Raw genomic sequence first — 17,211 nt, forward strand, 5'->3', positions numbered from 1 at the left:
TAAAGAATTTGAGCCCACATACATACAAATATGTGCAAGATATATTACAGATAATTGTCATATGAATCAGTGACACTCATATTTATTATCCTGATTTTGTGAACTTGCTAATGGCTTCACTTAACCTTTAACATTGACCTGGAAAAAAGTTGCATTTGGTAAAGGTGCTAATGATTTCTGGATAGTTTCTAAAAGTGGACCTGTAGGCATCATAAATGATTGCATACCAAACTAAAGAAATATCAAGAGATGTCTGAGTGACAGTAGAACAGGTGATAAGCAGAAGCCACCATTTGTTCTTTAGAAACAAACCTTTGATATATTAACTCATCTCTTCCTTGAATAAATTATTAGACTAGAAGGTCAGCAACTGCTATGCACAAAGAATACATGTAATTTAATGAACCATTTTTCTCCCAGAAATTTGTAACATTTTCTTGATGGGCAAGAAGGCAAAATCTCAGTAGTATGAAAATATGGTGATGTATAATTTTACTGTTTTGAAAGGACATTATTTAATCTGATTTGCAGCTTCTCCCTTAGTCAAGCACAAAGAGGGAAATAAAAATAAATAAAAATCATGGCTTCAGTAGCCCCTACAAGAATGACCGTGTTCTCTTCTGCTGTGAGTGTCCTTCTGTTTAAATACCAATCTGAAGTTCCTGCGAGAATTGCGCCTGTGTTAGATGGGAGCATACGTGGCATGTGTCTGTATGTGGGTTTAAACCTGGGAATGAGCTTATTCTACCCTTCAGAGAGGGAAGTAAAAACATCTTATTGATACATATTTAACAAACAAACAAACATGGCAGCACCATATTCTTTCAAAAACTATGTCAACTTGTTATGGAGGGTGCAGCTCCCTGAAATCCAGCTATTGGATTTATTCATGGGTTCAGGGGCTTCTCCTGATACATGGCTCATGTCCAAGAGCTGATGAGACCCCCTCATAAACCGTTCATTTATTTGGGAGCCAGTTGTGGAAGCAGCCCTGCTCTCACCTGATGATAGGACGTGAGTGACTTAGCAGGTGACCTCTGCAATGAAGTGTGGACAGTGGCAGCAAAGCATGAAGCAGTTTGAAGGCAAACAGCCTTAAGATACTGACTGGAAAGCAAATCAAACCATGGCCACTGAATAGTTCTTTCTTTGACCTGTTTTGTCAGCTTACAGACTGCTGATAATACAAAGGAAATTAAATGCCAGCAGTGAAAAGTGGGGCCTAGTTAAAACCTTTTCAAACGTTAAAACATTGGCTTGCCAAAGACCTCTCAGAGTGCTCCAAGTATTTTATTTAATTTCCAGAATTTCTTCATCTGTTATATCATTAAATAAAGAGGAAAAAAACCCTAGTCAGCATGCATCATGGTAAAAGCCACTTGAAGTTCATTTTTATGTCAGATCCTGGGCTGAAAAATGTCTTGCTTTTCCAAGAGGTGCTGAAGCATGAAGCATACAGAATGTTATGACCGTCTTTATTAGGTTGGGATAACTGAGACGCAAATGTGTGGAAACTATAAAATAGGTGTGAACAGTTTCTAATAACACATAAATGTGATTGACAGTGACTTTGATTTAGAAAATGTTTGGCAGCATCACTCAGAGACTGGTTAGAAGATAAATATCCATGGCCTCATCTTCTTCTAGGTCAGTTAGAGTGAGATCTGGTTCAGATATTCCACTCTTGCCTTATTCCAAAGCCTCATTATCATATGACTTCCTTTGGTGTGCAGATTTCCACAAGGCCATGCACACTTAGTGTCTCCATTGGATTACAACACGACACCACTGACAATGGGTCTTGTTCACATCAACTTCAGTGTCTCAGGTTGATCTCTCTAGGGCCTTATTTTCCCCCAAATGTTGATAAATACTCTTACCTGTATAATAGAGCGGCTAATCAAATAGAGCTAGGAAACCACAATCTGCTTTGACTTGATATGTCTTTGATGCTATTTGAGTACCTGGCTCCACTGTGCTTCAGGAGCCCCTGGCTCCTCTCTGCAAACATTCTGCTAAACCATCCACAGTGATAGATGTTGATTCATGACAAAAACTGTAGAACTAATATTCTATGTGCAAGATTTGAGTGAGGAGGTGGTTTCTACTAACTACAAAGCGAATGCAAACACTTTAATTGCACAGCAAGCAAAAGATGCCCTGCTCTGAAAGTAGAGGAGAAGCCTCTTCATTTCACTCCATTGTGAAATCCTGTCCTTAATTACAAAATATAACTCCTGTGCATATATATATATACACACACAATGGAATATTATTCAGCCATAAAATGAAAGAAATCTTGCCACTTGTGACAATGTGAATGGTCTTTGAGGGCACCATGCTAAGTGAAATAAGTCAGACAAATATTGTATCATCTCACTTATATGTCGAATTAAAAGAAAGCAAACAACAACAAGAAAACAAAACAAAACAACAGAAAAACGAAAACCAAACTCATAGTAAAAGAGATCAGATTTGTGGTTACCAGAGACAGAGTGTGAGGGGTTGGGGAATTGGAGGAAGGTGGTCAAAAGGTACAAACTTCTAGTTGTAAGATAAATAAGTACTAGGGATGTAATGTACAACATGACTATAATTGACACTACTGTATGGTATGTAGGAAAGCTGTTAAGAGAGTAAATCCTAAGAGTTCTCATTGCAAGGAAAAAATAACGTTCATTTTCTTTTTTGTTGGTATCTATATGAGATGATGGACGTTAACTAAACTTGTAGTAATCATTTCACAATATATATAAGTCAAACCATTATGCTGTACACCTTAAACTTACACAGTGCTGTATACCAATTATATATCAATAAAACTGAGAAAAAATATAACTCCTGTGTAACTAGAAATTAGGCAGCCATCGCTGCATTGGGTTGATGAGCAGTTCTGAAGATGGGAAGACATTGAACTCGTTCTGTCATTGAATCCCCACATCCCCAGACTGCCATTATTCACCTGTTCTGAATTATTCATCTGTTCTGAAGTTCCAAGATAACAACTGGAAAGGAACAAACACATGTGTGTGCAATGCAACACAGAGGCAGAAAGTGTCCTGGGGCCTCTGAACAATGAGAAGATAATTTAAAGTGATATTTCATATCTTTAAATGGTTTAGAACGTTTAAATGTAAGTGTCATATCTTTGAATTGTCAGAGCTAGTTGAGATGGGGAAATTTGTTAGGAGACCATGAAAACGTATTCCAGCAGAATCTAGATAAAACATTTATAAACACTAAAAGCTGTGTTAGGAATTTTATAAATTAATGTGTACAGATTAACAGCAATTTTTAAAATATAAATTTTAAACTGAGATATATAATACCTAAAAATCACAAGTGTAAGGCTTGATGAATTGTCATTGTCGGCCCACCTACAAAACCATCACTAGGAAACAGATAATTGCTGGGACCCAGAAGCCCCCATCATGAACTGTCTCAGTGAAGACCCCATCCACACTAAAGATAAACACTGTTGTGACTTTTATCACCGTAAATTAATTCTGCCTGTTTGTAAACTTTATTTAAATGGAATCATACAGTGTCTCCTCTTTGGTGAGTAGCTTCTTTCTGGCAGTAACATGTTTGTGAGATGCATCCTTATTGTTACATGTTACGTGTTTCAGTAGTTTGTTCTCTGGTTAGTATTGACAGATACGAGCTATGGATTTTTTTTTGTTGGTGACCATATGAAGGCATTTAGGTTGTATACATATTACGAAATAAAATTGCATCCATAAAACATGTGCCTTTTCAGCTTTTGTAGATATTAAACTGTTTTGATGAGATATAATTCACATAACATCAAATTCACACTTTCAAGTGTAAAAATTCAGTAGTTTTTAGAATATTCACAAAGTTACACAGCTATTTCCACTATCTAATTCCATAACAGTTTCATCACTTTGAAAAGAAATCCTGTACCAATTAGCAGTCATTCAGTATTGTCCCCTCCCCCTAGCGTTTGGCAACCATTAGTCTTCTTTCTGTCTCTATGTATTTTCCTATTTTGAATATTTCTTATAAATGGAATCAAACAATATGTGACCTTTTGTGTTTCATGTTTTTTCATTTAGCATAATGTTTTCAAAGTTCATCTGTGTTTTAGCATGTATCCATACTTTATTCCTTTTTATGATTGAATAAATACTCAATTGTATGACTATACCAAATTTCGTTTGTCCATTTATCAATTGATGGACATTTAGGTTGTTTCTACTTTTTTGACTGTTGTGAGTAATGCTTCTGTGAACACTAATGTACTTATTTTCTCATGGATATATGTTTTCAGATCTTTTCAATTTATAACAGGAGTGGAAATACTGGATTGTATAACTAAGTACAGCATTTGAGGACCTGTCAAGCTGTTTTCCAAAGCAGCTGCACCATTTTATATTCCCAACAGTAATTTATGAGGGTTCCAATTCTCCACATCCTCACCAACACTTATTATTGTCCATCTTTTTGGTTACAGCCATCCTAGTGGCTGTAAAGTGGTACCTCATTGTGGTTTTGATCTGCATTTCCCTAATGACTAATGATGCTGACCATTTTTTCCTATACTTTTTAGCTATTTGTGCATCTTCTTTGGAGAAATATATATTCAGGTCCTTTGACCATTTTTAAAATTGGGTTATTTGTGTTTTTATTACTGTCTTGTCAGAGTTGTTTATATAGTCTGTAATAAGTCAATTATTAGATATATAATTTATAAAAATGTTCTCCATTTGTATAGGTTGTCCTTTTATTTTCTGGATAGTGTCCTTTGGAGTGCAAAAATTTTAAATTTTGCTGATATGCAATTTATCTTTTTCTGTAATTTTTCAGCTTTTTTGAGGTATAATTGACAAAATTGTAAAATATTTAAAGTATAAATGATGATATGACATACATATACATTGTGAATGAATTCCTCCCATTCAATTAATTAAAATATCCATCACCTCACATATTCATCTCCTTTTGTGTATGGGAGCATTTAAGTTCTACTCTTAGCAAATTTCAACTATAGTTATCAGCTATAATCACCACATAATACATTAGATCCTCAAACCTCGTTCATCTTGCAGCTGAAAGTTTGTACCCTTTTACCAAACTCTCCCTATTTCCCCCACTCCCCAACCCTTGGAAACCACTTTTCCACTCTCTGTTTCTATGAGTCTGGCTTTTTTCTTCTTTTAGATTATGTATATAAGTGATTCCGTGTAGCATTTTTCTCTGTCTGGTTTATTTCACTTAGTGTAGTGCCCTCAAGATCAATCCATGTAGTTGCAAATGACAGGATTTCCTTCTTTCTCATGGTTGAATAATGTGCCATTGTATATATATATATGCACCACATCTTCTTTATCCATTCATCCATTGATAGACACTTAGATTGTTTCCATGTCTTGGCTATTGGGAATAATGCTGCAATGAACGTGGGAGTGCAGATACCTCTTTGATATCCAGTTTTCATTTCCTTTGGCTACATACTCAGAAGTGTGATTGCTGGAAGATATCATAGTTCTATTTTTAATTTCTTGAGAAACCTCCATACTGTTTCCCATAGTGGCTGCACCAAATTATACTTCTAGCAACAGTGCACAGGGGTCACTTTTCTCCACGGCCTCGCCAACACTTGTCTCTTGTCTTTTTGATGACAGCGATTCCAACAGGTGTGAGGTGATATCTCATTGTGGTTTTGATTTACATTTCCCTGAGGAGTAGTGATGTTGAGCACCTTTTCATGTACCTGTTGAGCATTTGTATGCCTTCTTTAGAAAAACGTCTGTTCAGGTCCTCTGCCCATTTTTTAGTCAGATTGTTTGAATTTTGCTATTGAGTTGTGTAAATTCTTTATATATTTTGGACATTAAACTTTTATCAGGTATATGATTTGCAAATATTTCCTACCATTTTGTAGGTTGCCTTTTCATTTTGTCGATGGTTTCCTTTGCTGTGCAGAAGCTATTTAGTTTGCTAAAGTTACATTTGTCTGTTTTTGTTTTCATTGCTTTTGCTTTTGCTGTCAAGTTCAAAAAACTCCCTGCTGAGAACAATGTCAAGGAGCTTACCTCTATGTTTTCTTTGAGAAGTTTTAAGGTTTCAGGTCTTACATTCAAGTCTTTAATCCATTTGAGTCGATTTTTGTATATGGTGTAAGATAGGAGTCCAGTTTCACTCTATTGCATGTGGCTGTCCAGTTTTCCCAATACCATTTATTGAAGATAATCTTTCTCCATTGTATATTCTTTGCTCCTTTGTCAAAAATTAATTGACCATATATATGTATGTTTATTTATGGGCTTTCTATTCTTCCCTCTATTCTGTTGATATATGTGTCTGTTTTTATGCCTATATCATACTGTTTTGATTACTATAGCTTTGAAATATAGTCTAAAATCAGGAAGTGTGATGCCTTCAACTTTGTTAGTCTTTCTCCAGATCTTTTTGGCTATTCAGTGTCTTTTGTGGTTTCATAGAAATTTTAGAAGTTTTTTCTATTTTGGTGAAAAATGCCTTTGGAATTTTGATAGGGATTGCATTGAATCTGTAAGTTTCTTACAGTAGTATGGACGTTTTAACCATATTAATTCTACCAATTCATGAACATGGAATAGACTTCCAGTTATTTGTGTCTTCTTCATATTTCTTTCCTTGATGTCTTATAGCTTTCAGTGTACAGATCTTTCACCTGCTTGGGTAAATTTATTCCTAAGTATTTTATTTTATTGATGCAATCATAAATGGGATTTTCTTAATTTCTCTTTCTTATAATTTGTTGTTAGTGTATAGAAACATAACTGATTTTTTAATATTGACTTTGTATCTTGCAGCTTTACTGAATTTATTTATTAGTTCTAAGAGTTTTTTGGTGGAGTCTAGATAGATTCTATCTATCTTTTCTTTGGTGGTTTATGCTTTTTGTGTCATATCTAGAAGCTATTGCCTAATCTAAGGTCAAGAAGATTTATATACATGTTTTCTTCTAGGACTTTTAAAGTTTTGGCTCTTACATTTAGGCCTTTGATCCATTTTGAGTTGATTTTTATATATAGGATGAGGTGGGTTCTAATTTTTCGGCATACAATTATTTCTAGCATTCCCTTGTAAACTTTTGTGTTTCTGAAAGGGTGGAAGTAATGTGTCCTCTTTTATTCTTGACTTTAATAATTTGAATCTCTTCTCTCTTTTTTCTTAGTCTGTCTTGCCAAAGAATTGTTGATTTTTTCCGAAGAATCAACCTTTAGTTTTGTTGAAGTTCTGTATTGTTATTTTCTATGTTCTTTTTCATTAATTTCTGTTCCAGTTTTATTTCCTTCCTTTTGATTGCTTTTGTTTTAGTTTGCCATATTTTTTCTAATTTCTTAAAGGAAATAGTTAGGTGGTTGTTTTGAAACAGGTTTTCTTTAATACAGATATTACAGCTATATCTTTCCCTGTACGCACTCGTTTAGCTGAACCCCATAAGTGTTTGTATGTTGTGTATTTGTTTTGTTCATCTGCAAGTATTTTCTAATTTTCCTTCAATTTCTCTTTTCACCTATTGGTTATTTGAGAACATGTTATTTCCACATATTTGTGGTTCCCGCAAACTTTCTTGTGTTACTGATTTCTAATTTCATTCCATTGTAGTCAGAGAAACTATTTTGTATGTTTCAATCTTTTAAAATGTATTGAGATTTGTTTTATGGATTGTTCCCTGTGCAGTAGAGAAGAATGTGCATTAAACTATTGTTGGGTGGAAAGTTCCATAAATGTTTCTTAGGTCTAGTTCATTTACAGTGTTGTTCAAGTATTCTGTATCCTTCTTGGTTCTCTGCCTGGTTTTTCTATCCATTATTGAATTCTGATGTATTGAAGATTCCAACTGTTATTGTTGAATTGTCTATTTATCCTTTAATTCTGTCAATTTTTCTTCATGTATTATGAGACTCTGTTCTTAGGTGAAAACATGGTAATGATTGTTATGTCTTCCTAAGGAATTGATACCTTTATTATTATAAAAAGTTTTTCTGTGTTTCTACTATCAAGTTTTATATTACAGTCTACTTTGTCTGATATTAATATAGCTACTCCAACATTATTTTGGATACTGTTTTCATCGTATGTCTTTTTTTAATTGTTGTAAAGCATGTATAGCATAAAATTTACCATCTTAAACATTTTTAGGAGTACAGCTCAGTATTAAGTATATTCACATTGTTGTGCAACCATTTACTAAAACTTTTTGATCTTGCAAAACTGAAACTCTAACCTGTGTAAAACTCCCTATATCCTCCTCCCCCTAGCCCGTAGCAAACACAGTTCTACTTTCCATCTCTATGAATTTGACTCCTTTACGTACATCATATACAGTACAGTATTTGTCTATCTGTGACAGGCTTATTTCACTCAGCATAATTTCCTTAAGTTTCATCTATGTTGTAGCAAGTGTGATAATTTCTTTACTTATAAGGCTAAAAGATACTCCATTGTATGACATGCCACATTTTGTTTATAAATTTATTCCAATGGACTTGGGTTGCTTCTACCTTTTAGCTATTGTGAATAATCCTGCTATGAACATGGATGTGTGAATGTCTGTGTGTGTTCCTGCTTTCAATTATTTGGAGTATGTATTTAGAAGTAGAATTGCTGGGTCATATGGTAATTCTATTTTTAATTTTTTGAGGGAATGCTATATTGTTTTCCGTAGTGCCTACACCTTTTGATATTCTGAACAACAGTGCACAGGGATTCCAATTTTTCCATGTCCTTGCCAACATTTTTTATTTTATTTTTTTACAACAGCCAATTCTTGCCCTATGCAAGAGTGTGTAAACTCCAAGATGTGCACATCATGAACATTATTGTACAAAAACAGATTGAAACACAAAAGAAAGAGTAGAACTGTGAAAATTGTACATTGAAATTATGACTTACAAAATTTTAACAAAATTCTAAAACATATAAATTGGTACACTTAGGATTTGAAAAGGTAAAATTGTATGGCATAAATTTAAAAATATTTATGACAAATGCTATCACTGAATTTAAAAGACAAAAGAACATGAATGTGATATGAACTATTATAAAAGAAACAAAGTACACAGTTTTCTGATGTATTTGTAACTTACAAGAGCAAAGTTAAATGTACAGAATATTAAATTATGATGTTAGGAATGCACTGGAGAAATTCTTCCAGAGTGTAAATGAAAAGACCATTTAATTTATGAGTATGAGAATGGTAGATAATACAGAGAATGAGAGGCAGATTAAAAATTCAAAGTTCTTCCGAAGGGGGAGGGATGGGGAACATCAAAAAAATGAAACAAAACTCTAAGAGTAAGAAAGAGAAACTTTGATCCCAGGTTGTGGTCCAACTTGTGAGAGTTTAGAAGTCATCACTCACATCCTCACAACAAGAAAATAGATGAACAAACTAAAAATAAACATCTCTCCTTAGATCTGTCAGATAACTGAGGTCACAGGAAAACTTCTGCCTGTGCAACCAGAGAGACAGTCAGGTGGATACAGAGCATCACCATTCACCAGGAGCAGGAGCCTAGGAACAAAGCCCCAGCTGGAGCAAGTATAAGGAGGAATACTTAAACTGTAATTGATGAATTGCTAGAAATTCAGTGTGAGCTAGCTTGAGAGTTAAAAATATCAAGCAGACCCAATTTCAGGGGCCCTGTACCTTGTGTGAGTTTTACCTCTGGGAAACTCATGAAGTTCTCACTGTTTTGGAGAAAAATATCTGTTCTTTCAAGGGGGAGGATAAGAGTAATCATTTTTGAAATATGTCCAGAGGTCTCTGTTCTCATTAATGGGAAAATATTTTACCAGACTCTAATCGACTGAAGTTTTACCAATACCTAACAAACCTGGGAGAAGGGAAACACCTGACTCCAGTCCCCTCTAGCCTTCAATGTGGGGAAGGGAAGTACCTAACTCAGAATCACTGTACGACTGAGCCCTAATTATAAGATTATAGAACACTTCCCCTCCCCGACTACTTACCGCACATCAGTAGGGCTCTTGTATAATAACAGAGAATCACCGCTAAAAGAACTCAAGCCTCAGATCCTATTTATAAAGTACTCTCTAAGGAAACTAAAAGACAACAGGGGATATAAAAACAGACACTTAAGGAAATTTAGCCTCTGACACCAGAGCTACAGAAAACAGTAAATGCAACCTAACTCCTAGCCAGATAAACATAAAACCTCACACTAAACACACATCTATTGAATTCTTTTAATCTGATATATCATGTCCAGCTTTCAACAAAAGGTTATAAGGCACATTAAAAGACAATAAAACACATTCTCTAGAGACAAAACAAACTTCAAAACTATACTTAGATATGGCAAAGAACTCATAAATATTAGATTGAGGATTTAAAATAATTATGATTGATATGCTAAGGACTCTACTGAGAAAAGTGGACAATATGCAAGAATAGAAGGGTAATGTGAGCAGAGAAATGGAAACTATAAGAATGAGAAAATGTTCAAAATAAAGAACACTGTAATACAAGTGAAGAATGCCTTTGATGAGCTCATCAGTTGACTGGATAGTTGATGAGGAAAGAATCAGTGAACTTGCCAGTACGTTGATAGAAACTTTCAAAACTAAAATGTAAAGACAGAAAAGAATGAAGAGAATAGAATGGAATATCAAATTGCTGTGGGATAGTTCAAAACATGTAGCATATGCATAACAGTCATACCAGAGAAGAAAGAAACTGAGAAAGAATAGAAGAAATATTTGAAGTAATAATTACAGATTTTTTTTGAAATTTATGACAAATAAGAAAGCACGGATTCAAGAAGCTTAGAGAATACCAAATATGATAAGTACCAAAAAAGTCTACACCTAGTCATATGATCTTCAAATTGCAGAAAATCAAAGACAAAGAGAAAATCTTCAAAGAAGCCAGGATAGGTGGCAGGTAACTTTGCTGCAGAGCAACAAGGATAAGAATTACATTGGGGGCCGGCCTGTGGCTCAGTGGTTAAGTGCATACATTCTGCTTTGGCGGCTTGGGGTTCGCCGGTTCAGATCCTGGGTGTGGACACGGCACTGCTTGGCAAGCCATGCTGTGGTTGGCGTCCCACATATAAAGAAGAGGAAGATGGGCAAGGATGTTAGCTCAGGGCCAGTCTTCCTCAGCAAAAAGAGGAGGATTGATGGCAGATGTTAGCTCAGGGCTAATCTTCCTCAAAAAAAGAAGAAAAAGAATTACATTGGACTTCTCATCAGAAATCAAGTAAGAAAGAAGAGAGGCAGTAAAATACCTAAAGTGTTCAAATAAAGATAACCACTTATGTAGAATTCTGGATCCAGTGAAATTATCCCTCAAAAATGAAGGAGAGATAAAAACTTTCTTAGACAAAGAAAAATGGAGGGGATTTATTGCCCATAGACCAGTCTTGCAAGAAATGTTTAAAGAAATTCTTCAGAAGGAAGGGAAAGGTATAGGTCAGAAACACAGATCTACATAAACAAAAGAACTTCGAGAAGGAATACATGAAGATAAAAGAAAATCTTTTATATTTCTTATTCTTAGTTGATCTCTTAAGCGACAGTTTGTTTAAAATAGCGACAATGCAGTCAGCTATTAAAGCTTATGGCTAAATGAAATGAGTAGCAGCAATATTATAAGCGATAGGAAGGAAGAATTGGGGATACTCTGTTTTAAGGTATTTCTTGTTTATTTTTATTTGAAAGTCAACTTGGAATAGTTGTAAATGTATATTGTGTACTCTAGAATAATTACTAAAAATTTTTAAAAACAAGTATAACTGATATGTTAAGATAGGAGAGAAAATGGAATTAAAAAAATGCTCAACTAAAACCAGAGATGGTAGAAATAGAGTAGAAGATGAAAAGGAGAAAAATACGAGGGCAATGAATAGAAAACTGTTACAAATATAGCTGATATTAATCCAATTATATCAAGAATCACTTTAAATGTAATGGTCTAAATATACCAATTAAAAGGCAGATTATCAGAGTGGATGAAAAAACAAGATCCAACTACATGTTGTCTAAAGAACCCCAGTTTAAGTATAAAGACTCAGAGAGATGAAAAGTAAAGGTGGGGAGAAAGATACACCATGATAACACTAATTAATAGAAAGCTGGAGTAGCCACATTAGTGTCAAACAAAGCAGACTTTAGAGTAAGGAGGATTTTTAGGGATAAAGTGAGACTTTACATAATGATAAAGGGATCAATTCTCCAAAAAGATTTAATAACCCTCATGTGTATAAACCTAACAACAGTGTGTCAAAATATGTGAGGTAAAAACTGATAGAACTGCAAGGAGAAATATTTGGATCCACTATTATAGTTGGAGACTTCAACATTCCTCTATAAGTAATTGATGGATCTGGCAGGCAGAAAATGAGCAAAGATCTAGTTGAACTAAACACCACCATTAATCAACTAGATCTGATTGACATTTATAGAATACTTTGTCTAACAGTAGCAGAATACATATTCTTAGAAAGCTCGCATGTAACATTCATAAAGATAGACCACATTCTAGGCCATAAAACACGCCTTAGAAATTTAAAAATGAGGAAATCATACAAAGTATGGTCTCAGGTTACAACAAAATTAAACTAGAAATAAAAGAAAGATAGCTGGAAAATCCCAAAATATTTGGATATTAAATGGCATACTGATTAACACATGAGTCCAAGAATAAGTTGGATTTCATTAGAAAAAAATTCTGCTCTGTGAAAGGTACTTTTAAGGGAATGAAAAAATAAGCCACAGATTGGGAGAAAATATTTGCAAAACATATAACTGATAAAAGACTTGTATGCGAAAGATACAAATAACAAAACAATAAGAAAACAAATAATCCAATTAGAATATGGTAAAAAGATCTGGACAGACAATTCACCAAAGTGGATGTTCAGATAGTTCACCAAAGTGGATGTTCAGATAACATATAAAAAGGTGTGCAACATCATATGTCATGAGGAAATTGCAAATTTAAACAACAAATATATACAACTACACATCTATTAAAATGACAAAATCGAAAATCCCGACAATAGCAAATGCTGGTAAGGATGTAGAGTAGCACGAACTCTTCTTCATCAGGAATGCAGAATGGTGCGGCCCCTGTGGAAGACAGTTTGTCAGTTTCTTACAAAACGAAACATCGTCTTACCATACAATCTAGCAATAGTGCTCCTAGGTATATATCCAAATGATTTCAAAACTTATGTCCACAAAAAAACCCTGTAGATTAATGCTTGCAGTAGCTTTATTAATAATTGCCCAAAATTGGAAGCAATCAAGATGCCCTTCCATAGTTGAATGAATAAATATACTGTAGTACATCAAACAATGTAATATTATTCAGAGATAAAAAGAAATGAGCTATTAAGCTATTTAAAGACATTGAGGAACCTAAATGCATATCACTCAGTGACAGAGGCCAATCTGAAAAGACTACATACTGTCTGATTCCAACTCTGCGACATTCTGGAAAAGGTAGCGCTGCCGGGGAGGAGCAGGGGAGAGATGAATAAGCAGAACACAGAGGATTTTGAAGACAGTGAAACTATTCTGTATGATACTGTGGATATATGACGTTATGAATTTGACAAAACTTGTACAATGTTCAACACAAGATGTGAATCATTATGTAAAGTACAGAATTTAGTTAATAAAAGTATCAATATTTGTTCAATAGTACCACACTAATGCAAGATGTTGATAACGGGTGACTCTGGATGAGGCAGTGTACTAAAACTCTGTATACTTTCTGTTCAACTTCCCATAAATCTAAACTGTTCTGAATATTAAAGTCTATCGATTCAAACATAATTGTCTCCTCTCTTCCTTTTTAATATTGTTCTTTTATCTTTTCTACATAAGTGTCATAGAATTAAAAGCGGTAGACATATCAGTGCAGGGTGGAGGTGTTAGAAGTGGTTCTGTAGTTAATTCAGGGCCAGCTGTATCTTGTGGGATTCAGTTTTATCATCTATGAAATGGAAGTGGTGAATTTTTTTTAAATAACTGCTGTGCATTTCTGCCATTAAAAGAAAACAGAATGAAGTCCTGATGCATGCTATAACATGGGTGAGCTCGCTAAGTGAAAAGTGAAACATGCTAAGTGAAAGAAACAGATACAAAAGGCAACATATTATACCATTCGATTTATGCGAACTATCCAGAGTAGGCAAACCCTTAGAGACAGAAAGCAGATTAGTGGTTGAGGGCAGGGTGGGGAGGGGAATAGGGACAGAGAAAGAAAGAGTGACTAATTAATAGATGTGGGATTTCCTTTTGGGGTATTGAAAATGTCCTGGAACTATATAGCAATGATAGTCGCACAATGTTGCAAATGCATTTAACACTGTTTTATACCTTAAGATGGCTAAAATGACAAATTTTGTATTATGTGTATTTTGTCACCATGAAAAAACAAAAAGGGGAATACAAAAAAAAGTTACTGAGTGAAATTTTTCCAGAAGCAGTGGTTCAAAACAAAGCCTGATGTTATATATTGGAATAATTCATAAAATTCTAGTATTCCAGGCAAGATTGTTGAAAAAGATCCACACTGATATATGCCTTGTAAAACCTCTAAAAATACACTGATAAAGAAAATTCCTAACAGTGACTGAATGGAAAAAAATATTTTCTGTAAAGTAGCAAGGATCAGGCTGAAGTAAATATCTTGCTAAACAAAATTTAGAAAAAAAAATTTGAGGGAGTAATATTTACAAGGTTTAGATAGAGAAAACAAAATGAAGTGGGGAAATGGAAATTTTACACAAAGCCAAGTTTTCTTACATTGTTTACTTGTTACCACGTGTATATATTACTATAATAAAAATATTAATGGCCATTAAATGACTGTATTTACTGGCTTTCTTTTTTGAGAGATGATAATTGCCTCTGTAGCAGTCATGATTTCTCAGCAAGTCTTTCTTTATATTATTTTCCACTTACGATATAGCAGTTTTCCATTCTGAAGTGTTCTTAAGAATCTTTATAGTCAACACAATTTTATTTACATAAAAATGGGTAGAGATGAGAAAATGGAAAAAAAATCAAAATGTTAAATGTGGTCACATTTGGGTAGTTTACAGTTTTCCATGATGAGTGCGTATTAACGTTAAAATTAGAAATAAAACAACAGTATTTTTAAATTTAAGTAGACACAATTTTGTATACTCCTCCCCCTGCGCTCACATAGCACAGCCACACTTGAAGGATAAACACCAGAATGTTAATGGTAGAAATCCCTGCAGCCTGAATTAATTAATTCCGTTAGACAAACTGCAATGAACTTCCTATTGATGAGCCAGATTTAAGAAGTGGGTGATATTTGTCTGGGAAGTCAAATGTTCAGGACCTTACTGCTCTTCTCTTCGCAGAGAGGACGTGGAACTGTCTTTTGCTGGCGCAGCAGGCATTCGCATTGGCTACTGTCCCCAGCAGGATGCCCTGGACGAGCTCCTGACTGGTTGGGAACACCTCCATTATTACTGCAGCCTACGCGGGATTCCAAAGTCATGCATCTCTGAGGTAAGACCCCCTGGGGTTTTCCAGAAAAGAGACCCACTGAGGAATGCTTGACCAACTCCTGCGGTCCCAGCTCAGCTCTGTCACCACATGAGGAGAAGGACCCACAGTAATAGATAGACATACCTGAAAGATATTTCCAATGTTATTATCCTGAAGGAAACACAATAAAACATGTTTGTGTTCTATTTGTACATGTTTGAAATAGATCTGTGCGAGGAAGTCATGTGGTAGGAGGGAAAGCATAGCATCATTTGCAGCTTTGTTTCTCCTCACTTTGTCTCCTCTCCAAGTGCTGCTCACATTTACCAGGTTGGTCCTTTGTATTCAGGAACAAACATCATAGACTTTGTATCCCCAGGACCTGCAGGGAAGGATTCAAACTATGGGTGGAATTTGGTTGCTTTTTATCGGAAAGGATGACTTCCTGGTGAGTGGTTGGACAGCTGCCTGCCTGGGCTCCTTCCTGGGTGGGCTTAGGAGGATAGAAAAGTGGCGGAAGCTGCAGACCACCCTGGTGCCTTCCACTCCCATCACTGTCTGTGAGAGGAGGGAGAGGTGGATGCAAGAGGCAGCTGCCATTCTCCCTGTTGCGACAGCCTTGACCGACAGCTCAGAGGACATTCCACATGGAAAGCCATTGGAATGGCGGGTGCTTAAGGCACAATTTTACCTTTTCTGCACTTCATTGAAGAGAGTCTGGGGTGCTTCTTGCATTTCTGGATTCTGAAATAGGAGCTTATGTGATGTATTTTCAATGAGATTCTGCAGGAGATGGAGCATCCTAGGATTCACAGGAGACAAAACCAACAGCCATTGCCTTCCCTAGAACACGAAAATTCATTCTCTGTGTTGTCATGTAATGCTTCAGCCCTCATTTCTTATTTATGCTCTGTAACTTTAAGTGAAACTAGAACAGAATCTCTGCACATCCTTGGAGGGATCTCAGTCCTTTCACCGCTCACCCACCTCCCGTCTCAATAAAGCAAAGATAACAGGAGCGCTGCTTATTGCAGTTAAACAGCTATTGAAATCCAGGACTAATCGCTGGCTCAGTCTTTAATAGGTGTTTATCTCTGTCAGCTCCCCCTCGTTAGTTTTTGATTAAAGAGGCAGATGCTTGGCAAACAGCATAAGCTGGCCCCTTTCTTGGCCCTGGGGGAAATGTGCCCTTTGAAAAAGTTCTTGTTAATATAGGAAGGCTTGATGCTTCCTGTCATCCAGGGCAATTGCCTTCTGACTCTCAGCTGTCTTGAAGACTGTTTTCCCTGAGCTCCTCCACTAAGAAAAGTTATTTTAATGGTTGCCAATTAGGAACCGGCTTCATTGCATTCATGAAGCTGCAACTGATTTTGCAGATAAGATTGCTACTTGCTCAGAGGTTTCTAAGACGTCAGCACACTTTCCCATGTGTTCTCAGAGGGGTGAGCTCTCTTTACAGCAAATTTCCCTTTGCTGTAAGTGTTAGAAATGTTTGAAATATAAACCAGGCATGTCTATTCTAACATGCTTATCGCAAGGTGACCAGAAGGGATTATTATAAAATAACAGAAAGCAATGGTTTTCGCTATTTCAGTATTTGTTCTCAGTCAGGCACTGTTCTAAGTATTTGACAGCAACCATATGAGGTAAATAAAATGCTTATTCCCTATTTAGAAATGGGGAAGCTGAGACACA

General features: G+C 35.5%; 1 protein-coding gene across 1 annotated transcript in view; it reads left to right on the forward strand.

The window, feature by feature from the left end:
- Nucleotides 1-17,211, forward strand: part of ABCA13 (ATP binding cassette subfamily A member 13) — a 407,666-nt gene that overhangs the window by 346,101 nt on the left and 44,354 nt on the right. Inside the window, exon 56 of the mRNA XM_046670200.1 lies at nt 15,387-15,537. Coding sequence (XP_046526156.1) covers nt 15,387-15,537 — 151 coding nt within the window. The remainder of the gene's footprint in view (nt 1-15,386; nt 15,538-17,211) is intronic.

Source organism: Equus quagga, chromosome 8 (genome assembly GCF_021613505.1).
Source record: "Equus quagga isolate Etosha38 chromosome 8, UCLA_HA_Equagga_1.0, whole genome shotgun sequence".
Classification (NCBI taxonomy): Eukaryota; Metazoa; Chordata; class Mammalia; order Perissodactyla; family Equidae; genus Equus; species Equus quagga.